Source organism: Anopheles moucheti, chromosome 3 (assembly GCF_943734755.1).
Source record: "Anopheles moucheti chromosome 3, idAnoMoucSN_F20_07, whole genome shotgun sequence".
Lineage (NCBI taxonomy): Eukaryota > Metazoa > Arthropoda > Insecta > Diptera > Culicidae > Anopheles > Anopheles moucheti.
In genome coordinates this window covers 24,745,023-24,767,156 of record NC_069141.1, presented here as the reverse complement: position 1 = coordinate 24,767,156, position 22,134 = coordinate 24,745,023, and the positions used below count along the sequence as shown (strand labels likewise).

Below are 22,134 nucleotides of genomic sequence, written 5' to 3'. Positions count from 1 at the left end.
TTAAAAAGATAGTACTAGAAAGTTTATCTGTTAAATATTTAAGAAAGTTTGATGAAGAATGTCTTGATATAACGCTTTATTAATGATATAAAATGATATTGTTTCCAATCACCTGGAAAATAAAAACAACAACCTCAACGTACCGAACCGCACTCCAGTACATACTCAGCCGATAATAATTCGGACTGCATTCGAAAATGGGAAACCGAAATCGTTAAACCACAGCACATTGTAACCATGCCTGAGGCCAACGAGCTTGTGTTTTTTTTTCCGTAAGTCCGATTCAACATAAAGCCATTTCATTTCTATCAACGGATGCTCACGCAATGCTCTCCAACAGCTGCACCATGGACGATCTGCGGGGTAGCCGTAGGAGATACGCAACGCATTGGATTTATAATCCATCCACACCATCGTGGGCAGATCAGACACTCGTAAACGTAAATCCGTCGGCTGAAAAAAAAACGGTGGAAAATCACTTCCATTCACGCACCCAACACGACCTAACCCTCCGGTCCCGATTTGCACGATGGAATTCCATTAGCTCAGAAAACTCAATTACATACGGCACTCCGGGGCTAGCAGGTACCGACCGCCAGCTCATCGAAAGCAGTCATTCTGGTTGCAAATCACATCACCGCCCGAGGTTACTGTGTATCGAGTCGCGCGTCACGATCGATGGAAAACCTTTCCGATGCACAACATCCGCTAATTATGCAATGAAACAATGGTAGGCAGAAGAGCAATTTTTTTCCCTAGCGCTGCTCGCTGGCTCTCTCTGCAACGGGATCAAAAGTTTATCCTATCCCGTTCGCTTCTTTTCGCTCTCTTTCACACACTGCATGGCCCTATTATAATGACCGACCATGTGCGTAACGTTAGCCAACCCTTTGTCGTGTGAAGAACGCAGGAAAAACATCGCACCTTGTTCCGTTCGGTAAAATGCGAACCACTATCCATCGTTTATGTCGTGCAACTTTAACGGTCCGTTTCCCTTTGTGCTTCGGACAGCGTCAGCGCCATCGTTCAATATCTCGATCGTACACGAGCTTAGCGTTCTGCTTTAGTGATGTTTGGACGGTTTCCACGGTCTGCAGTGGAAAAAAACGGGTTCAATTCTCGATCCCACGAAGCATGGAGCGTTCAATATCGAGTATCTTATCCGCTTTTAACCCCGAACGGCTTCCTGAATGCAAAGAATTGAACTGGGTTCAATTTTGTGTTTTATACAGTTCATGCTAGCCCATAATAGGATAGCGGCAACGAGCTGAAAGCTTGTGCACGTTTTTTTTCGCTTTCCGTCTAGCCGTTTTTACTCCTGCCCGCGTTGTGAAGCGTAGCGGCATACAGCATACATCGATCGGCATCGATACACGCACTGCATCGGAGCTGCAAAACTTTCACCGACAAACCATTGCACATCATGAGTACCGGAATGGAGCCCGCAACAGCACGGTCTGTTTCGGCCCTAAAGGTAACCCCGGGATACGGTAGAAAAAGTTGAATAGCACAGCGGGAAGGGGTGGTGGTGGCAGGGAATGGAGAAGGTATTGGATCATATCGGATCTCCGGAAGCTCAGTTACCGTCCAATTTGATTAGTCCGTCGGTTTCGCCTAATGAGTTTTTCGCCACGCATCGATACGACCCAAAATCCGCCGGTCCGACGTTGCGAATCTTCAGACTCATATACTTCGTGTAGCCGGTGTTGCGGGACATCGTTTCGAACTTATCGCCCGTACGGGAAGTATCTGCAAAATAAAAGAGGATGGTATTGGATGAAAAATGTTCGGAAAAAAGCTAAAAGCTGTAGGTCGAAAGTAGCAAAAAACACGCGTTTTGCAAAAAGATAATAATGAAAGTATTTGTTTATTACATTAACGCATTTTTATTTGCCACACCTTTATCATCTATAGCAATAAAATTATTTATGATACAGTTCATTTTTTTTACAGTAAACAAACATGACCACGCATGTGATATTTCCAAAAAATTTAACAAAATACCAGGCGCCTCCATTTAAAGCTATAAAATAACTAAAATAACCTTTTACTAAATATCGATTTTTTTACCCCAGTACTTCTTTCAGCTGTACTTCTAACTGAATAATTTCACATATATCACACATGATATCACAGAACTGCGCATTATGTAACATTTAAATTTCTACAATGTACCAGGCGCCTCCATTAATCACTTTGCTAGTAAGCAGCACTGTCTGATAGTTGCCAATTAATTTAACACACAGACAATCAAAACTTCATGTTCTTTAATGAACATTTCAAAAGTGATACATACAACCAGGAAATGTTTAAGTTATCAGCGAAAACACGTTGCGATAATCCGTTCCTTTTATTCAAACTATGAACGAATGAATTTCCACGGAATGACAGCAATATGTGGTGCTCATTATTGATTGAGTTTTACAGTTACGCAAATTAAGCGGAATTTTTACAATGGGAATTTAATGGTAAATTTATCATAAAAAGGTTTCTTTGAAAACCAAAAAGAACACTGAAAAATATTCAATTCTCAATAATGCGCATCACATGACATCACAATGACAACGCAGCTGCTCTAACCCTAATAAAACCCTGTAGTATTAAGTATTTACGTGAATTTGTTCTGGTACGTTGTAATTTCCCAGTACTAAATAATCAGCGTAAAAAGATAATCGTTTCCCGAAATATGCAGTGTTTAATGAACATTACAAAGTTAGTATTACACTCATAACAACTTACCAACACAACATCGTCATGTTAATTCCATCAAACTGGATCATTTGGATGAAATTAACCATATCAAACGATCTCTCTTCAAACAAGAATTAATCATTAGATGATTAGAACAATTTCTCTTCAAATCTGTTGTATTTGAAAGGTCAATTAAGGTAATTTTGTCCCATTATACAACTTACGGTTCTACAGTCTACTTCCCCCAAATGTACTAATTTGCATTAAAAACATAACGTGCTTCAACACCAACCAATGAAACTCTGTTCTGTCCGTGACATATGCACGTTTGATGGAAAAGTGTACCCCATTGCTTTGTGGTCTGTGGTTCCACGTGTGGAAGTGAAGTGCACGGTGAAGTGCGATGACTTGCGAGCGGCGTACTAATTTAATTGTTTTATTAGCAAGTGCCATAATAAAACCCTCAACGTGTCAGTCACAGTGAGTGCGGTTACGGGCGAGAGTACTGTTGATCGGTTCTTTTTCTGGTATGTTTTTATTGTTTTTCCCAGATCTCATACTGCATTATGCAACATGAGCACTGTTGAACAAACTCAAACCCGATTTGAATTTGAATTTGGTTCAAGTTTGACCGTATGATGCTTGACTGTCGGTGAGGTAAATCGCGCTGTATGTGCGAACTATTGTGACGCTAATCGAGAATAGGTTTGTGATGTACTTGAAATTATTCATTGCATTTAACAAACGCCTATGTTTTTTTTATAATCTAAAACGTTTTAAGTTTGATAACAAGAATCAAACGCAAAAATAAACGAACCGTTTTTTCTCCAATCGAAACCCCATCTTAAAGCAACTCCGTTTTATGCGATGCTTTAAGCCAGCAGTAACGAGCACGAGTTGTGTGTGTGCTAAATCGTCGCAGAAATAGACATTCATGGCAAGTATGAACGTTCCTGGAATAATCTCTAAATTGATGCAATCTTTTTGTCTGCCTCACCAGGTACGGCTTTGTTGCGTTTGTCGCACGATTGGTGTATCACAAAGGGAGAACGGTACCAAAGAAAGCTTCCGGTACCATCAAACGAATCGATTTCAACCGATGTTCGTCACTGTACGTGTATTGTCTCAGCCTTTTCTCCAGAGCTCGATTCAAGGATATCAATGCCAAGGCTATCGATAGGCTGTACGTTCTTGCGTTTTTTTTTCTTCTGGCAACTCCTGCCATTGATAGCAGATTTTAGTTTTCCATTCCCTTTCCTGGTATGCGAGTGTGGGAATTTTTATCCATCTCTTCGCTCCGCTAGCATCTGAATACCACTCAGCAGGAATATTGGAATCGCTCTTATAAAAACGAACCTGCTTCGAAGGTACGGACGACACGAGTAGATAAAATGTAGATCTACAAACATGTGTTCTCGGCCCTGAGTTATGGTGGGCAATTTAGATTCGAATGAGTTGATATTGGAAAATGCGGAACCGGTCCACAGCCATGCCCACACTCGTCCCAAAACCACGCTAACGACCTGCAACGAAGTAGAGACAACGTATCGTTTTCCCTCGCTTCGATCGAATCGATTCGTCGCACATCGTCGATTTTCGGTGCCCAGACCAGCGTTTAGACCGGTCGACCCAGTCGTAACCGATATGGCCAACACACAGCACACACACACACACACACACTCACCCACACCAACAGAACGGCATGTTGGCGGACGTAATTGAGATCGTCCTTGTCGGTGTTTCCACCATCCAGCTGGACGTGTTCCGGTTTTACTCGATCGCCCCGAATTGCGTCCCGATACGTTTCACCATGACCAATGTGGACCTTCCAGCATCCGACGTTAAATTGATTTAATTATAGCGAATGAAACGTTAACATAGATAATTCTGTTTCGATGAGTTTTGCCCCAAAGCAAGGCAACAACATCCGGGGGGTTAGGGGAAGGAAAGCGGGGTGGGTTGTGTTGCGCGGATTAATTTATCGCAGCATTACGCACCAAAAAGCGAAACCTTCAAAACCGGGGTGGTAGGGGTGTAACCCTACCGCCAGGAACCGACAGGTAGTGTGCCCCTCGACACAGGCAAATGTGAAACAGTAAAACCGCATCGGATCGGAAATGCTTCCACTACCAACCACGGCCATTGACCGATTACTGCAGGCGGGCTCGGAGCTTATTCGGAGGCCACACCGGTGTATCGCTTTTTTTTTTGTTTGCAAGAGTTCCGTCCATCGATAGGCCAGCCAGTTACACATCCGATCGTGTGCTACAGATGCAGATCGGCGGGGACAAACGCCGGCAAGCGCATCCAGCGTAGCTAAAAGGGTGACAGTTGCGGGTAATTTAATATGCATACCATCGATCCTGTCCACTTGGGCTACGGCCGCATTATCATAACATAACCGCAACCATAATGAGCCAGTTGCGAACAAGCGTTTGATTATCTGGCACGGGATGAGTATTGTATAGCGGAAGCAAAAAGAGTGTCGGGATCCGCATTGGGCAGTAACAAATGAACCCAGTAATTAGACTATTTTGGTGAAATATATTGCTAAGATTTGATAGCAGTCTCCGCAAGCGTTGCACTATGCTGGCAACGCTATCCAGTTTCCGGTAGAAGAGAATTAAGTCTATTTGCAATAAATAATGTTTTAATATCAAGCACAAAGTTCCGAAATTAACTGTGTTGGTCACTATTTTTCAATTTATCTTTATCTTTTTACATGACATCTTTTTAGATACATAAATGAGTTTGATTAATCTGTGTTTTGTTAAATTTATTTTTATTACTCATGTTCTAAAAACAATCAAAATTTGTTGCTTTATCTGAATTATTCTGAAAACAAAATCCTTACACTCATTCCTTGATTAGAACTGTAAATAATATTTGTATCCCTACAGAAAATGTACAATAAGTATGGTTGACGATCTATAGGTGACAATACATGACAGCAACTTTCCGTCATCGGTAACTTTCACGAACTGTCAAAAAATGTTGCACAGTTTCGAAAAAAACTAACGGCCTGTGTGGTTAAGCGAAATTTTAGTTGCGATAAGTACCAAATCATGTTTACATCGCGTTTAAACCAGCTAAGATTAGGTGCACACAACTGAAACAAGCGTTTTACAGTTAAGCGGTTAAGCAAAAGTTGCCATCTGCGTATTTCTGTGAGAAATTCTCACTTGAGATACTGGGTGTGATTTTTGGAGTTTTTTTTACGGAAACTTTTTGGAAAAGAAACTGTGTATGCCCTTGGCACCGTTCTGTTTGCTACTGTTTGTTCGTTTGTCATTTACTATTCTCATTTACATAGCCCATTTTACATTGCTCGATATCGGTTGTCGAAAGTGTATGTCCAGTTGAAATCTTTCATGAAAGTTTTCCTAATTATTGCTGCAATTAATTTCATGAAACTGTTCTCCTTATTATTTTTCACAATTTCACAGCTGGAAGTTCATTATCCATAAATAATGATCTTCGATGAATGTTACTCAATAAATAAACTCATCTTACTCGCCTTGTGTAATATCTTACGAGTTTTTCTCTAAACAACGTTCGGCAATCTAGTTCCCAGAATTTCCTTTCCGTCGCCTAATGCTGATACTTCATTGAACATTCCGTTGGCTATGATGTGCCAGCAGAACTAGTAAAAATCCTACCTATCTGATCGTTTCCGATGTGTGTCGGATTGTGAAGAATTCCAATGTGATTAACAACGGTGTTCGTTCGTAAAATCACTTGTCACTATTGCTGGCAGTTCGTTAGTTTTACTGCTTTACAATAGCCCACAGCATCCCACCGTACAGAAATATCGCTTCCGTGATGGGTGTATTCAACAGAGAGCTTTTTTTCTTGTCGCCATCCCGTTGCTGACTGCTGAAAAGCATCAAGCAGAAAATCGTTCAACCATCCTGCGAAACGGTCACTTATTTCTCACATCGTAGGATGGCTTTCGATTCGTCCACGTTCCCGGTTGTCGTTCCGGGCAAAAAGGTTGTATTTCCGTTTTCCATTGTACCGTGCCCCATGGTTCCATGGTTCTCACAGCCCGGGATGCCCGGTGTTTGCCAATGTTATGAGGGGAAAAGGTGACTTTAGTCACGAACCCGCACGGTCCTCGGTTCTTACGTAGTAGCGGTGGCACAAAAAATAAGAACCAAACCGGAGCGATTGCTTTACAGGACCAGCGGCTCGCTTGCGTTCGGTCCTTTTCATGCCAGTGCACGAGTGCACAGGGATCTCATACCCTGTGTTGTTCTTACTGCAACCGACAGCAGCTGCCGTTGAAAGTGATTAGAAACCGGCGGCAGTATGGACGAGACGTTTTTCGCGAGCACGTGTTTATGTGTGCGTCAATAGGTATTTATCCTACGCGCGCTTTGCAGCGACGGAAAATGGTTCACCCCATGGAAAAGGGTATTTCTTCCGGAACGTGCACGTGGGAGGGATGCAACATGATGTTTTTTCAGCGCCAGGACCCGTTGCCGGTTGCTGCATTTTCCACCCACCGCACGGTTCATGTGAGTATATATTAGAAAACATTTTGCCATCACGGCGTCGTTGCAGTGGCGTTGCGTACAAAAGGATACCCATCTATTGGCGGTTATCTGATCCACTAACAGGATGTACACAGTGGGACAAAAGGCTATCCGTTCGGACGGGACGGTCTGCGTTGTGCTCCCGGTAAGGGAGTGTAGCTTCCTCGAACTAACTCTTCATTTTCACAGCAATACCACCGAACACCAACGCTATCGTATGGCCGAATGACAGCAGATTGAAACAGACTCTGCCGCTGCGAGTATCCTTCCGTTCGGCGCCAGTTCCAACCCGGGGATGGGTGAGATGAAAGATACCGACAGTTAACTGGGTAATGTGTGAAGCTACGCTCCGTTATCATCGAGATTTATCTCTTTATCGAGCGCCTGATTGTGTGACGAGCGTGGGGCCGGGATGCGGTGCTGGCTAGCATATCTGTGGTATCTTTATACGCCTCAATGGCCCTCTAAATAGGTTCATTTCCTGTTGAAATGCCACACACCCAGGATGTCATGATAGGGGCCGATTATTTCCTCTACCTCTCACTCTATGTCATTCTCTCTCTCTCTCTCTGTGTGTATGTGGGTGGACGGGAGCAATTGTTCAAAGTAGCATTATAAAACATTGCTGATGTCTGATAACATTTAGATCGACATTGCCCGTTGAATGAAGCGTTTGAGATGAAAAGCATGAAAAGTAATAAATGCGGAAATTAAAACATTTCTGTACTGACATATGACATGATGCTGGTATATGATTCTTGGAAAGTGTAAAAGTGTGGAATGTAAAATAAAGAATCTTAAAATATTCAACGCAAACTGTGAAAGATGATACTCATATTAAGTTTTTTTTATAATTTTTGTACAAAGCTGAGTAAAAAATATATCTTCTATCATTTTGAGGGAAGCTCTCGTGAAAAATATAGTACCGCAAGTCGTAAGAAGTAGGAAAACCTTCAGAAATATCCTTTTTTAGGTCTATTTTATCAATTCCTGTTTGACAGTGTAAATCAAGGATTGCTTTAAATGAATTAATCGAATAAGCCGTATAAAGACCATGTACCGTTAACACATATGTTTGATTGACCTCAATGTAAGAACAACTTGGCCTAATCTTGCCCAAGCCCCAGCGTCCGCATACCGTAAACACGAAAAGTCAATAGCATCAATCGAGCAATGTTGTACGGTCGCAAAATAAAACCCCCAACATACGAATGCCCATCGATGGACATGTCGAAAACCGGCCAGCCACCATCGAACCTCTTCAATTTCCACAAAATTGGCTGTTAATGCCACTTGACAGGGCAAAGCGACACCATTTAGAGTCGCCGTGTGAAGCACGTATCGTCCCGGCAGTGGCAATGGAATTAACACGAAAAAAGCACCCCAAAAACTCCGGACAAGTATCCCTATCACTTAGTCTCAATTCAATTAATGGAGGTGTGATGTTGGGTGTGTGTGTGTTTGTGTGTGTGGCGATCGGTTTGAAGGTGGAAAGAGTTTTCCTTGGGAAAAGGAAAGGTTACTACCCGACAGGACACACCGTTTCCCACCACTGCCAGCAATGGAGAGTTCGGACTTCAAACGCATGGGTAGATAATTTATTTCGGTGTCCTTCCTGATTGGATTTGACTTCCTTTTTAAGCCATCCGAATCGATCCCATCACTGCACCACTCGTCCAGCTTCCCGGTTTCCTTCTCGTGGGCATGCTATCTCTGCGTATCGGAAACGACACACATTTTGTGCTAAGATCCCTATCCCTCTCTGGCGTATAGGAGAGACGATGATTCCGAGTGTGTGTGTGCGTGTTTGACCGTGTATCCGTTCCCACCATTATTGGGGAGGTTGGGGGGGGGGCTGGATTTTATTTATTCACGAGGAAACATTTTCACCCACCGGTAGGAGGTTGTCGTTGCCTCGAGGATCATTTTGGGATGCTGCTCGTGTTTGTTTTTATCCTGCTCAGCAAAGGCAAACTGTCGGTGTGTTTGATCTTTTCGACTTTTCCGGCTACCGGCGATCGGTGGCTGTGTTTTTCTTTCCTCTATTTGATTTTCCCTCGCCCGTTTATCTACGCCACCATGTAACTAATTTACTGAATTAAGTTAAGTTTTATTGATTGCCCATTGATTAGTGTTAAATGGTGAAAGTTGGCAGCATCTAGATCACGTCCACTGCGTGGGACAAATCGTGTCATTTGGTCGTGAGAATGGTTCGCAATGTTTTTGGCAGATCTAGCGATGAAGCGAGCTGGAAAACCCCTGAAGATTTTGCCTGAGCGTAATTGATATATTCCTTGCTGCGCCTTTCAGTGATGGAAAGCATTCCAAAGAATTTCTAAATCTCAGCAGAGACATTAATGCTCGTGAAGTACAAACAGCAGGGTGTATTTGATTGTGAAGTGCATCACTGTTGACACAACGCCTACGTCGGTTTCCGCAAGTGAATTAATTCCGAGTTCAACGAAAAGGTTAACAGGAAAAGGGATGTTGTCATTGTCGCTTACCGGAAATTATCATATCACCACGCTCTGTCGTCCAGTAATTGATTGATGCCGGGTACGCCTCCGTGTGGCATTCGAGCACAACATCCTGTCCGACGTATGCGCCCTCCAGCTGGTTCGGGATGGAGAGCATTGGCGGAACTGGGGTAAATTGTGGAAAAGAAAACAAAACACATGTCAGGGTGTATTCAAGAGACGTGTAACATCTTATCGACATAAATCAAGGTTTATAAAGTAAACATACTGAACAACACACAGATTTCGGCTACTCACATTGCACCCTTAGCTGCACTCGTTTACTGATCGAGGGCGGTACTCCATTCGATGCAACGCACAGGTACGCAGCCATATGAAGTCTACTGACTTTGGTGATGTGTAGAATTTCACCATCAACAACATTTACTGGAAAAATCAAGCAAATACAAACACGCCACATTGAAGTTGCGCCTGGAGCTTCGAAGTTCGCTCGAAATTTTAATTAAACTTTCGTACCATTCTCGCCTCCGATGGCCATCTCGTCTCCATCCTCTCGTCGCCACATTACGTATGGTTCTGGGAATCCTTTCGCCTTGCAGTTCAGCGTTACGTTGGTGCCCTCGCGCACCACCATGTCGTTGCTGGTCATCGATTCAATGATTGCCGGTGGTACTGAAATGCAATAATGTAAATAATCTATTAATGCTTCGCACGTCAGACAGTGGCAGGTAAACCTTTTTTGAAAAAGCAAAAGTAAAATTATAATAATCCTAATGAGTTGATATGAAAATAACTTTTCCGGCAATTGTATCCACCAAAGCAACACAATGGACTGCTGTGGGATGATACATTAATACACCAAAAAAACACACGGCCGTATTATCGCGCTACTCGTAAACAATGCCCGACGGCCGTAGCTTAATCGGGTGATGAAAATATTGAAATGCAACATTTCCAAGGCCGTGTGAATGTTGATGCATCCGTGGGAAAATGATCGCTCTCAATGCCCAAACCTTTATCTACATCCGCACCCGTTCCATCGCGGGTTCTGCCCCCCCCTAGGCACGCGGAACAGTAAACAAACATGAATCGTTAACCGTTAATCGCAAGCTACATCCTCCGCGCAGGCCATTTTGTTTGACCGATGGCAAGTACAATAATGGCGCGTGCATAATGTACCGCGATGGGTTTTTTTTCCATCACCATCGCCGTACTCTTTTACTCCCGCCATTTCCATCTCTTTGACACGGTATTATGGCGGTGGTGATAATCGTATGAGCGAAAACCTGTGACACCGCCCCCGGATCAGCACATCCTGCAGTGGCTAATCCTTCGCCACCGTATGACCGTTTGGGTTTTGATGTCTGCCGAATGATGTTTGCCGCCGTTTTGTTGATGGTTCTGGCAGCAGTGTGCCCAGGCCGCGTGTGAAGGTGACACGGTTGATATGTTTACGCGATAAATGCTGCACGCTTGCGGCAGATAACGCGTAATCGCATGATGCTGATGAATTGAATTTTCTGTTATGCGTTTCGGTACACCCGGGAGCAGCAAAAAGCAGAAACAACACGCAATCGCTGTTATCTTGATGCAGGGTGGTCAAAATGCAAATTGCTATCTAATCCCTGTGCCCGTTTTGTTGGCACTCAATTTACATATCGAGTCGATTAGTGTCGATAGGCAAATGTTGTGCAATAAAACATTAAGCGCTTTTGTTCGCTTGTGGCCTGTAGCGATGGATCAATAAATAGTGATTTTGTACATCCGAATCCAGTTGCCATGGAAATGCATGCCTACTCCGATAAGGAAATACTTTCCGGAACTGCTCTTTTCGAGTAAATGGAACAGAAGATGTGTAGGCATCTGTGAAGTGCTCGAAAAAAAACAGTACTTGGGAAAAAACAAAATCTTGAAGGATTTATCAATTTCCTGTGAACCTCAATCATGTACGATTGGACTCTAATTGATCCTGTGCTTCGGAACCACCCCCTCATAGCACAAGAAGCTTCTGGAAATCGAACTTTTTCGTCGTATTCATCAACCATAAGGATAAAGCAATTTTGAAGCTTTTGAAGAGGGAATGCTCAGACCTTTGCTACCTATAAAATAACAATTTGTCGAACATTACCACTGTTTCTGTTTTACGAGTGTTTTGCTCCTGAAGCTGACTACCAGGAAAGTTTAATTATGAATTTTCAGCTGAAAAAAAAGGCTTTTTACGGAGTTTCTTTTACTTCTATGAATTGAAAATTCAATTTTGATTCTTGAATTTGAAACTAGAGAGGGGTAGTAGATTCTGGCGAATTGGAAAATGGAGCTGATTTCCGGATTTCTTTTTGTAAAGTGAGTCCTAAATATAAAACACTAATAGAATTCATACGAATATTTGGCCAATTTTCAGCTGGATCAAACATGTTCATCTCCATTGAATACTTCGGCTTGTGTTCCTAGAAACGTATGGTAGTCTAACTGACGTCAATCTGTTGATTAGTTTACAATGTTCCAATAAATATTTCTTTTAAAATTAACAATCCAACTTCAGACATCGAAGTTTTAAAAATGCTACGAATTATCATCTACCAATATTGAAAAATGAGTATTTCAAGTAGTAAATTGAAATTGTATAATTAAATTATATTGTATTTATTATTAAACTATGTATTAAAAAACTGCGTTAAAGTTGGTCAAACTGGGACTAGGTTATGAGAAGTTAGGATGTTTGAAGATGTTTATCCCTAGGCCTGTTGCTTTGCCGTACAGTCTGTAACTTTAGATCCCAATGTCTCACAATCTAAGGGGTAAAGTTTTTGATACAAAGTGCACTCCAGGCGATCCAAGCAATCCATACCAAAAAGCTTATGTTTTAGCCTCGTAAAGTCTACTGCCCATTAAAGTATAATCGTTGTTAATGAAATAAAAAGCCATAATCTTTGGCCAATGATTCTGTCTTTAAAACTTTAATTGATTTTTAAGAATTGTTCAATCGTTCTAGAACATTGTACGAATATTATCAGTACCAACATCACCACTAGAGTTTCGAAATTGAATAGAGTTGCGTTCAAAAACATCACTTTATTGCTCAGTAATGTATGGAAATCACTTATCGTTAAGTCGATCAGTAATTGGTACTCATGGTTAACCTAAATTGAAATATGAACTGCAAACGACTGCTCTGACCCCTTCATAAATGTGACACATGGCTTCAATCGACATAACACTATGCGGCAACTTACCGACAACCTGCAGGTAGCCCTTGCGAGATCTCATGGGATCGGTGTTCACCTGGCACATGTACCAGCCCCGGTCACTTTCCTCCACCTCCCGGATGTGCAGATACCAGGATCGGTGGTCGTTATAGGTGAGGCTAATGCGTGGGTTCTGCGTTATCACGTTGTGGTGAATCGAGAGGATGGTTTGCGTGTCCACTCGCACCCAGGCCACCTGCAAATAAAACGAAGCAGAGGAAGAAAAGAAAATACGCTGTATAAATATGGTCTGCTGGCCGGGTGAGTACGTTGGCCGGGCGGAATATGATACGTTGGGTGCAGCCCTTCGAAACATCGATGAGTTTGTCGATGTCACACAGCCGTGATGGGAAGCTCGGCGAGCAGTTCGGGGTACGGGACAACCCCACCGCACGTCGACGTCGACCTGGGACTCTCCCTACGCGCCGGAGTGCAGGTTGTGTGTTGTCGTAATAAATAACAAATTGAATAATAATATAAATTGCTTAATTCAAACTTTGCCACTGTATGAATAATGAATTTTAGAAATTGAATAAATCTCTATGTTTGTTGTGTACTACACAACCAGGCCTCGCCATTGGGGTGGACCCCGGAGGCTCCGTGAAAAGGTCTGTTGACATCGACGAGGAAAGTGCAAATGAAATTACCACCAATCGAGAGCAGGCGAGCACGAGCAAGCGAAAAGGTGCACCCGGTGTAGTGGCCCAATCGAGTCGTAAAACCCCGTCCCAAAGAAAGGTAGAACCCTCCAAAAAAGCGGCACACGTCCCGGCGTCCTACGAAGCCGGGACAAAACCACGTATATTTTACCGAAAATGGTGCAGCACCCGGGCTCGAAACCGTCGCTTTCGACGTCGGCCAAGAGAAATGGGATTCTGATGAGCAGTTTGCCCTGCCAGGTCCGCAGCTGTAACTGCTGCTTAACGGCACTGTAGCCAGCACGTTTCGTTCACAGCATAATGTCTACAACCTTCCTCGGGCAGGTCATTTCGGGCCGTGCCGGGAGCTGGTTGCTGCCGGCGGGAAGCACTATTTCGGTGGCGAACGTCTTCGCCACGGCACGGAAACGACACCGTGGACCAAATCCAATTGACGCCTCATTAACCTGTCTGCCGTGACCGTGACAGCTGAGACGCAGTCGGGCACAGGCTCCATTTCCGTTTGCAGGTCATCGTCTTCGTTAGGCTAACGAAACGGGTAAAAACTTTACAACAAGAGAAAACTTGCCATCAGATGGGAGGGAGGAAATTGCAAATGTCGATTCGCACGGAAAATGGTGAAAGACGGCCATGTCTTACAAAAGATTTATAAGATAACCATTATTTGAGTTAGTTTAATGGTGCTGCTTTCCTGCTTGCCTGTATTCAGGCGCCAGAGGTACGAACAAAGGAACCTATTGGATATCGTTATTGGATTGAATCAGCATTTAAAGGTTAATAAACGATGTATTAAATATAACAAGATTTTTCCCTGTATTTTGGACATGTTTTTTAAAGACTTGATCGCTCATTGTTTTGTTAAACATTTTATCATATATAAAAAAAATATCTTTTGCTGTCCATAGCTACATATGACCCATGTAAGATGTTTTCTTACTGGAAGATTACGTTCCTTATCTTTTTTCGGTAAATAAAACATGTCAAACCGTATTAGCTAGCGAAGCGAGTCGCCTTACCGTAATATTTATGTTTACATCCTTTTACGGAACTCCCCTTCGAACGTTATTAGATATTCAACAGTGCTGCAGCGGGGCGTAACCCTAAGCTAGTTATGCCATCTTCGTAAGGATCACCGTATCTGTGACTCAATTGAATGCTTTGGAGTTTGGCTCCGGAAAAAGGAAATATCCGTTCGAAATTTCTTTTTTTTTGTGTGCTTTTCTTCCACACTCATCCGGTAGTCAGGTTGGCCGGGGTTTCCACTTGCGAACAAAATCAAAAGAATCTCCACTGCATGATAACGAGAAACGGAGGATCATGGGAAATACACTCACACACACAGAAAACCATTGAAAAGCGGGTGCAAAGTTTGTGCTGGAGCTGTGTCTGTGATGTGTGTGTGTCGTTTGGTCGGTATCCTTTCCGGTAATGCAACCGTGCTTTTAGCATGCCCTTCTTAGTTCCGTGCGCTTTTGTCGATCTCCAAGGAGCACTTCTGACGTTGAAGACCCAGCCCGAACTGGACCTCAGGAACCATCGCCATACGTACGCGCAACGGGTAATACCATCACCAAACAAAAAGGATGCGAAAAAGGGAACGGTTTCAACCGGACCGGAAACGAATCGGATACCGAGCCAAATATGCCGTGCCACCGTCAATGCCCCCAATGCCCCGCGACGTGTGCCACGGTGAAACACACTAAAAACCGAGGCAAACGAGTGGACTGAACCGATTTCCCCAACTATATACAGCGTGCGAAATACCATTCACCAGTGGCATTGAGTGCTGGAAGTTGTGCTGGTAAGAATATCAAAAAAAAACGAAGAACATACACATGCCCTTCTCAAACACACGCCGTCACGGAAAACATCGACGCACTGGCGAAAAAGTGGCCAAACTACACGTAGGATTGAGTAATACTCCGGTAAGAGTTTCGAGGGTTTTATTCCATTTATATTCAAATTTTATCAATTTATTCTGCAAATAAAAGGGACGTTGAGTGAGTGGCCATGTTGAGTGCCGTGCGGGCAGCAATTCGAGAACCGATTTCCAGGGTTTTCGGTGTGTGTGTTTTTTTTTCATCCAGGGAGCAAGAATGCAAAGAAGTCGTCATCGTCACAGTCGTCACAGAACGGTGCGAACGGAGACGATTGTGGCGCAAAGCACTGGCATAAAAAAACACACAACAACGAGAACTACAACCCACTGAAACTGGAACATCATAGCCACACTCACACACACACACAAGCAGAAAAATTCAAAACATACGATCGATCTCAGTGGACAAGCAAGGACAAAAAATGGAGGTGATAGTGGGAGAAAGGCATCGAGGCAAGCACACACAACATCCTCACGACCAGCAAAACATTGCACCAGCGCGAAAAACAACAGCCAAACGACCATCCAAACGACCAACTGAATGAACAAGCGAACGAACAAACGAAACGAACGGGTTGAGGAGTTGCCGGGTGTGTATGTGCATGTTCTTTTTTTTTGTTTGGGTGGAAAACTCTTGTCAAAATAAGAAAACTCCTAATAGAGTACCATCGGCTCCAGGGCGAAGTGCTCGTGCGGTGGGAGGCTGGATCGTTAAGTTGTTTTTGCCGGACGCTCACCAGTTGTCACCGGTACACACTCGACCGGACCGGATCCGATTTCAAGATTGGACGGTCGTTTATGCTGGCAGAATTAATGAACATCAGCATCGACAAACACATCTAGAACGCACGGCCCATCAAGGCAGCAATATTTCCTTGCGCAACTCAACCCCGAACGGGCACAAATTTCATGGCACTTGTACGTCCCGGGAAATGGGACATTTTTCCGATGGGCAGTTTTGTGGGTAAGCGCTGCCATGTACGTAGGAGAAATGTTAGCTTACGTGAATTAATGATATCATCCAGCAGCAGGCATTTTTGTTCCGAGCACGGGGCACAACCTGTGCATATGAATGGTTGATTAAAATGGTCGTCACACGCAAAAAATTGGCCCTCAAGTGCCTTGAATGGCGCAGAGCTGTTTCGCCTGTATGCTTAGGAATTCGCCCACTGTGATCTCTTTTCAGTTGAAGAATTAACCTTTAGAACTGGCCCGTACTGCGGTACTTCATTGTATTTCCAATGTTCCTTCAATAGTTCCATACAAGACAAAACTTTCCCAACCTTAAACGTGTTGGCCCAAAGTTAACTACATGCATGTGTACTTTAACAATTTATTCACACAAAAACCCTTTCCTTGCACCATTGTCACTTTAAATGTGCACAAAAAAAACTCCACAAAACAACGGACCGTTAACGGGTTGACGAAGAAAAGAACTCCTACCCAACTACCGCACGTAACATAATTGAGGTGGTAATAATTGAAAATTAATTGACTGCAGCTTGATCAAACAGAGGGGGCGAGGTCCCTCTTGTTGCGCAAAAAGGGGGGTGACAAAAAAGTTTATCTTTATTGTCCCAACCCCCGGACTGGGTGTTGGAGCGCGCTGCGGTGAATGTACGAGCCCGGTGAGTGTTGGAAACACGATCCGGCGGTGTGCTGACTCATTAGCCTTCTCATCATCTGTACCCCCTTTTGTCATGCCCAGTTTCCACCGCTGGCCCGCATGCGAACTTACGATCATTCATACCATTTTTCCCGAGTTTTTTGCCCGTTGCTTCACACAGGAGGAGAAGTTCGTTTCTTTGATCGTTTGACTTTTTACTTTCCTCTTTTAGCTCCACTTTCATCAATACACATCGCCTTCGTCGTGTCACTCTCCGGCAAAGTGAAGCCAGAAACGTCTACCGTGGGGACGACAATGACGGCTTGGCGAATGGGATCGTTTTTCACCGGAGTTTGTATCGCAACCCGCCAGGCAATGGTGGAGGAGTGAACTGGTTTTTCTTTTTCTTTGGTTTGTTCAATTTTGTCCTTTCTGTTTTCGCTACCGAGTTCGGTGTTAAATAAGCTGTCTTATGAATAATACATTTCCACTTTCCAGCCCAGTATATATATAGCAGGCCCCTTCACCTTCGTCAACCGGGCACGATCTTTTCATTGACAGTGTTTGGCGAAGTCTTTGGCGCTTTGCTCTGTGTGTGTGTGTTGTCTTTGCTTCTACAAGAGAATTGAGCAAACTTTTACAACGCCTGGCAGGAACACTCCAGACAAAAGCGAACCGAGGAATAAAAACAACAAGAAAAAAAGCCAGAGCCTTGCATACACACACCGCAGTGTATTGAAAATGATCGACACGGCACAAGTGAGACGCTACAAAGCAACATGCAATCTACAGTGACTTTATCGTTTAACAAAAAAAAAACGGCAATGCCGCTTAAAACGCCCGGAGATTGGAGAAAAAATAATTATTCGTCATATATCAATTCCAGCCCGCCCTCCCGGGAGAAAGGGTGGGAAATTCATCACGGAAAAAGTGGAAAGCGAGGTACTGCGGGATACTAAGTTTATCGTTCAATTGTGCCTTGGAGCGCCAATGAGTGCCATAATATACATCGACACCATTATTGTGCGTTCTACTGTGCCCATGAAGCTGTGCCCCGTACCTTTCACCAGCAGAGCCATAAGATATCGTGCATTTTGTTTTTCTTTGGTTATATTCTTCCTGCAAGTTACTGCTGGTTCTTGTTGATTTCCCTCTCAAATCCCATTCGCGGGAGCTTTTGAATACTAAATTGATTTTCTTTCAACTTCCACCCCTTCCCCGTGGAGGACGCCTGAAACGTACGCCTTTAACCTTTGGTTACGTTCGATGGGTTTCCGAAACCTCCCGGGCGTAGGGGTAATAGCATATTCATGAGCCACATTTCGCTGCATGGCGGATGATAATTTATCTGCCGCAGCGCAGGGTTTTTCGGGGTGGTAAATTTTCATCAGCTTGATGGCCTATTAAGGTTTCTCTAGGCCCGGGCTGCAGTGATCTTTCGCCGCGATAGCGATCGAGATTGATGCGCAACGGTTGGTTGCCCGGTTCGACGGTGTGCCGTAATGTGTGTGTGTGCATTAGCATGAAATCGAGTTAATGCGACGGTGGGGAAACAAACGTGCGGCGCACGGAACGGAACTAGCTGAATTCCCATACGAAACATTCATAAATACTTAATTTCTGCGGCTCCGATCGAGTCGGTAACACATTTATGCAAGGATTTTGAGAACGAATTAACAGAAATGCATTTTGTGTAGTAGAAATTAACAATTCAATGTGTAGTCTCTTTGCAGCCGTGATACCAATAATTACATCTGCTGATGTAATGCTGCTTGCTGTGCACATGAGTTTTTTTTAAAGTAATTTCACAAAATTATCAAACATTTATCTAGAACGTGTGCACCATTTTTTCTTTGTATTTGAAGAGCATTGCTAGGCGCTCATTAAAATTGAAATGTGCAATTACGATCATAGAACGGTGATACGGGCACAGTGATTCAAAAGTAAATTGGATTTACAAGTAAGTTTAGAGTGATTAATAAACGTTGTTCCACCGGTACAATATTAGTCTTAAACCAGGTCAATGGAGGGTTATACTTACTGCTAGCTGAAACAAAACTAAAATCTCTACTATTGAAGAGACACATCAAAGAAAAAAACTTGCATTCCCTATAGTACTAAACTCATTAATATAACTGCAGATCCACCAAACATAGCAGATTTACCATCAGGTTATCCATGCATAATTCCAATCAGAATAGAATTAGCTTATTTAAATGCAAAAACACGAAATGGGTTCACAGTAAAAGGCATTAATAAACAAATTATTAGCTAACTGCCGCAACAAAATGTACAGACAAAGCATCTATCATATAAATGGAAGTTAATAAATAAACAAGTTAAATTAAAAACAATGAAGTTTATGGTAGCTATAAGTTACTGAAAAATCATATCTGGATATTATTTATAAAATCATCAAAAAAAATTAACAACACTGCCAAATTGCCAATGCCAAATTATGGCAATGTTTATTAACTATATAATATTTATATGAGAAGATGAAACAATCAACGGATTCAATAAAAATATCTTGAAACTATCATAATTTACAACCATGTAACGTAGTAATAAAGTATTATGTAAAACAAATTTTTTATACAATAAATGCATTTTAGAAAAAACAAAATATTCTAACATCGACTTAGAACACCCCACCACAAAGCCAACCATAAAGCACACATAGCTACACCCTGGACATTCGCTCTGGATGAAAGTTCCCTTTGGATCGCTCTAGACACAACTTCACTGTCGAGATCTCACATTGTGCCATCATTCAAATCGAACCATTTATATGAACATCGCACCAATTCGTACGGCAACCGACAAACAGTTGGACGTCAAATCGCTAGACAGGACGCCACAGTCATCCGGCTTCCGGAAGTCATCTTCCAGCTCGCAGCATATCCTCCTATTGACAATGGGCATTTCCTGTTTGCTAACGGAAGAGCGACATCGCGTGCCGTTCTCGAACCAACCCCGGAAGGGCTTCCCGAAAGCGACACGGCTCATATTCTACATCCGGTAGACTGTCCCACACGCGCTGGAAAGATTTCCGGACCCAGACGGGATTATTTGCATACAGAGCCATAGATGAAACATTGAGAAAAAAAACCCCAAAACCCTTAAGTCATTTACTTAGGGATTGTGGTTCGTACCGGTCCAACCCCTACAGCGTATCGTATCGAACGGTCCGGAAAAGGTCACGACTATTAGTATTTCCCCATCGTTAAGTGTTTGTCTGGATCGGCCGGCTGAGGACAACCGTACCCACGAACGGTGAAGGTGCGTGCAGCCGTGGATGGCAAATGGAAACGTTTAATTATTTTACCGATCTGTGGTTAAAGATGCTGAATGGAGAATTGAATATTGATTTTACCGCTCCTGGTGACTCCGTTCCGTTGCCGAGTGTCGGAGAAGGGTTCAAAGTGTCATCCATTGGGGGTGGAAGTTCAGTGGTTGGACAACTGACACACAACATGATGTAGTTTGATTATTCAACTGTCACATCGCAAAATGTACTGAATAGCCCCGCCGGACATGCTACCGGCGTATCGATTCAACGATGGGGGGACAGTTGACTTAATGCACCTAATTAGAGGCTTTTCCATCGCAGGATTTTGAGAACCTTCAGGAGCATGCATAGTTTAGAAGGACAGTGACACTGGTGACTGCCGGGCGGTACCGACGGCGTACATCAAATGGTGTTTTGTTTCGGAAGCTAATGGATCAAACCGTTTTGCATAGGCGTTAATGTTACTTTCTAACCGATAATTAACCGTGTTGCTCTTTGAAAGCTTACACAGTTAATGCAAGGTAATGATGCAAAATGATGAGGCCACGTTGCATCAAAGTGTGCACTTAGACGAACTTTGATGTGCTGTGTGTGTTAGATTATGAGCCATTCTAATGTTCATCCCCTTAAACTCAAAACCATCCATTTGTTTGTTGTCGTGTCGAAGTCGCATCAATATCGAATATCGGTGCAACTAACGGCGCGTGCAGTATAGATTAATAGCTTGCAGAAATGAAGAACTGGAGCAAACTCTTCCATAAACTCCTTCCCATGCTCGCACGCTGCCACGATTGTTAAGCCATATTTTATTGGCATGGCCGCAGAATGCAACACGTTAACACGATTTCGAACGTGCTACGAAGTGGCAAATAAAGCTAACTTTTATTTCGGATGTATGTTGTGTACCCTTCTTCGCCCACCGTCGCCGCACACAGTGTTGTTTATTTATATCGAGGTTCTTTCCACTTCTTGCCTGCTCATGCACCTGCCTCCGTAGCGGGATGAGCTTGTTGGCTACAGGAAGAAAACAAAAAAAGTATGCCACTCGCCACAGTTGGGTCGAAAGTTTCAAAGTTTACAAGGACCTCCAGAGTACCTTTCAGCAGACTTATGGCAGAAAAAGGAAAGCAAATAGCGACTGCACAAAAAAAATCCAACTTTCCTAGAGAGGGTCCCGCCCGAAATTGCACAAGTTCTTCGGAATGGAGCTTTTTTTTATTCTGTAAACTAGCGTGCACTAGCTCGTTAGATTATTTTTTTTTTTCTCGTTGGTTTTGTTTCACCGTCCACCGTCAACGTTCCTGCTCTTCCAGGCACTGCCAAACCACTGGAGGCCGTCTATCGGGTCCGGTGTGGATCATAAACTTTAGTGCCCCGTGTTTTCAAGCCTCAGTACACCGAAAAGTACCGCTCGAAGGCAGAACTTACTTCCAGACTCCTGCCTTGGCAAGGATGCAGGCAGGGGATTTTGCAACCGTTTCGCACCGGAAGAAGTCCCACAAAAGGTCGAACCGGAAAGTCGTCTGGATGCTTTTCCCAGTTGGTTTCGACCGGGTGCAGTCCTTCTAACAAGGCACTTCAATTTATTTATGTTTGCTCAATCTCAATTGTGCGGACGTGCGCGTGCGGTGCTGTACGAATGCATCCCTCATCCGGGGAAGGTGGGCATGTGTGTTAAAGATGGTGGAAAAAAAGGAAGAACAGACCACCAGCGGACCAGTAGGCAACACAGCACTACGGGAAGATA

The 22,134-nt window shown here is 43.4% G+C and overlaps 1 protein-coding gene across 1 annotated transcript in view; it reads right to left on the bottom strand.

Annotated features, from left to right (window-relative positions):
- The window catches only part of LOC128303705 (lachesin), an 80,495-nt gene that overhangs the window by 5,525 nt on the left and 52,836 nt on the right, over positions 1-22,134 (bottom strand). Inside the window, exons 4-8 of the mRNA XM_053040753.1 lie at positions 12,940-13,147; positions 10,223-10,378; positions 10,004-10,132; positions 9,734-9,871; positions 1,585-1,749 (exon numbers count right to left, since the gene is read on the bottom strand). Coding sequence (XP_052896713.1) covers positions 1,585-1,749; positions 9,734-9,871; positions 10,004-10,132; positions 10,223-10,378; positions 12,940-13,147 — 796 coding nt within the window. The remainder of the gene's footprint in view (positions 1-1,584; positions 1,750-9,733; positions 9,872-10,003; positions 10,133-10,222; positions 10,379-12,939; positions 13,148-22,134) is intronic.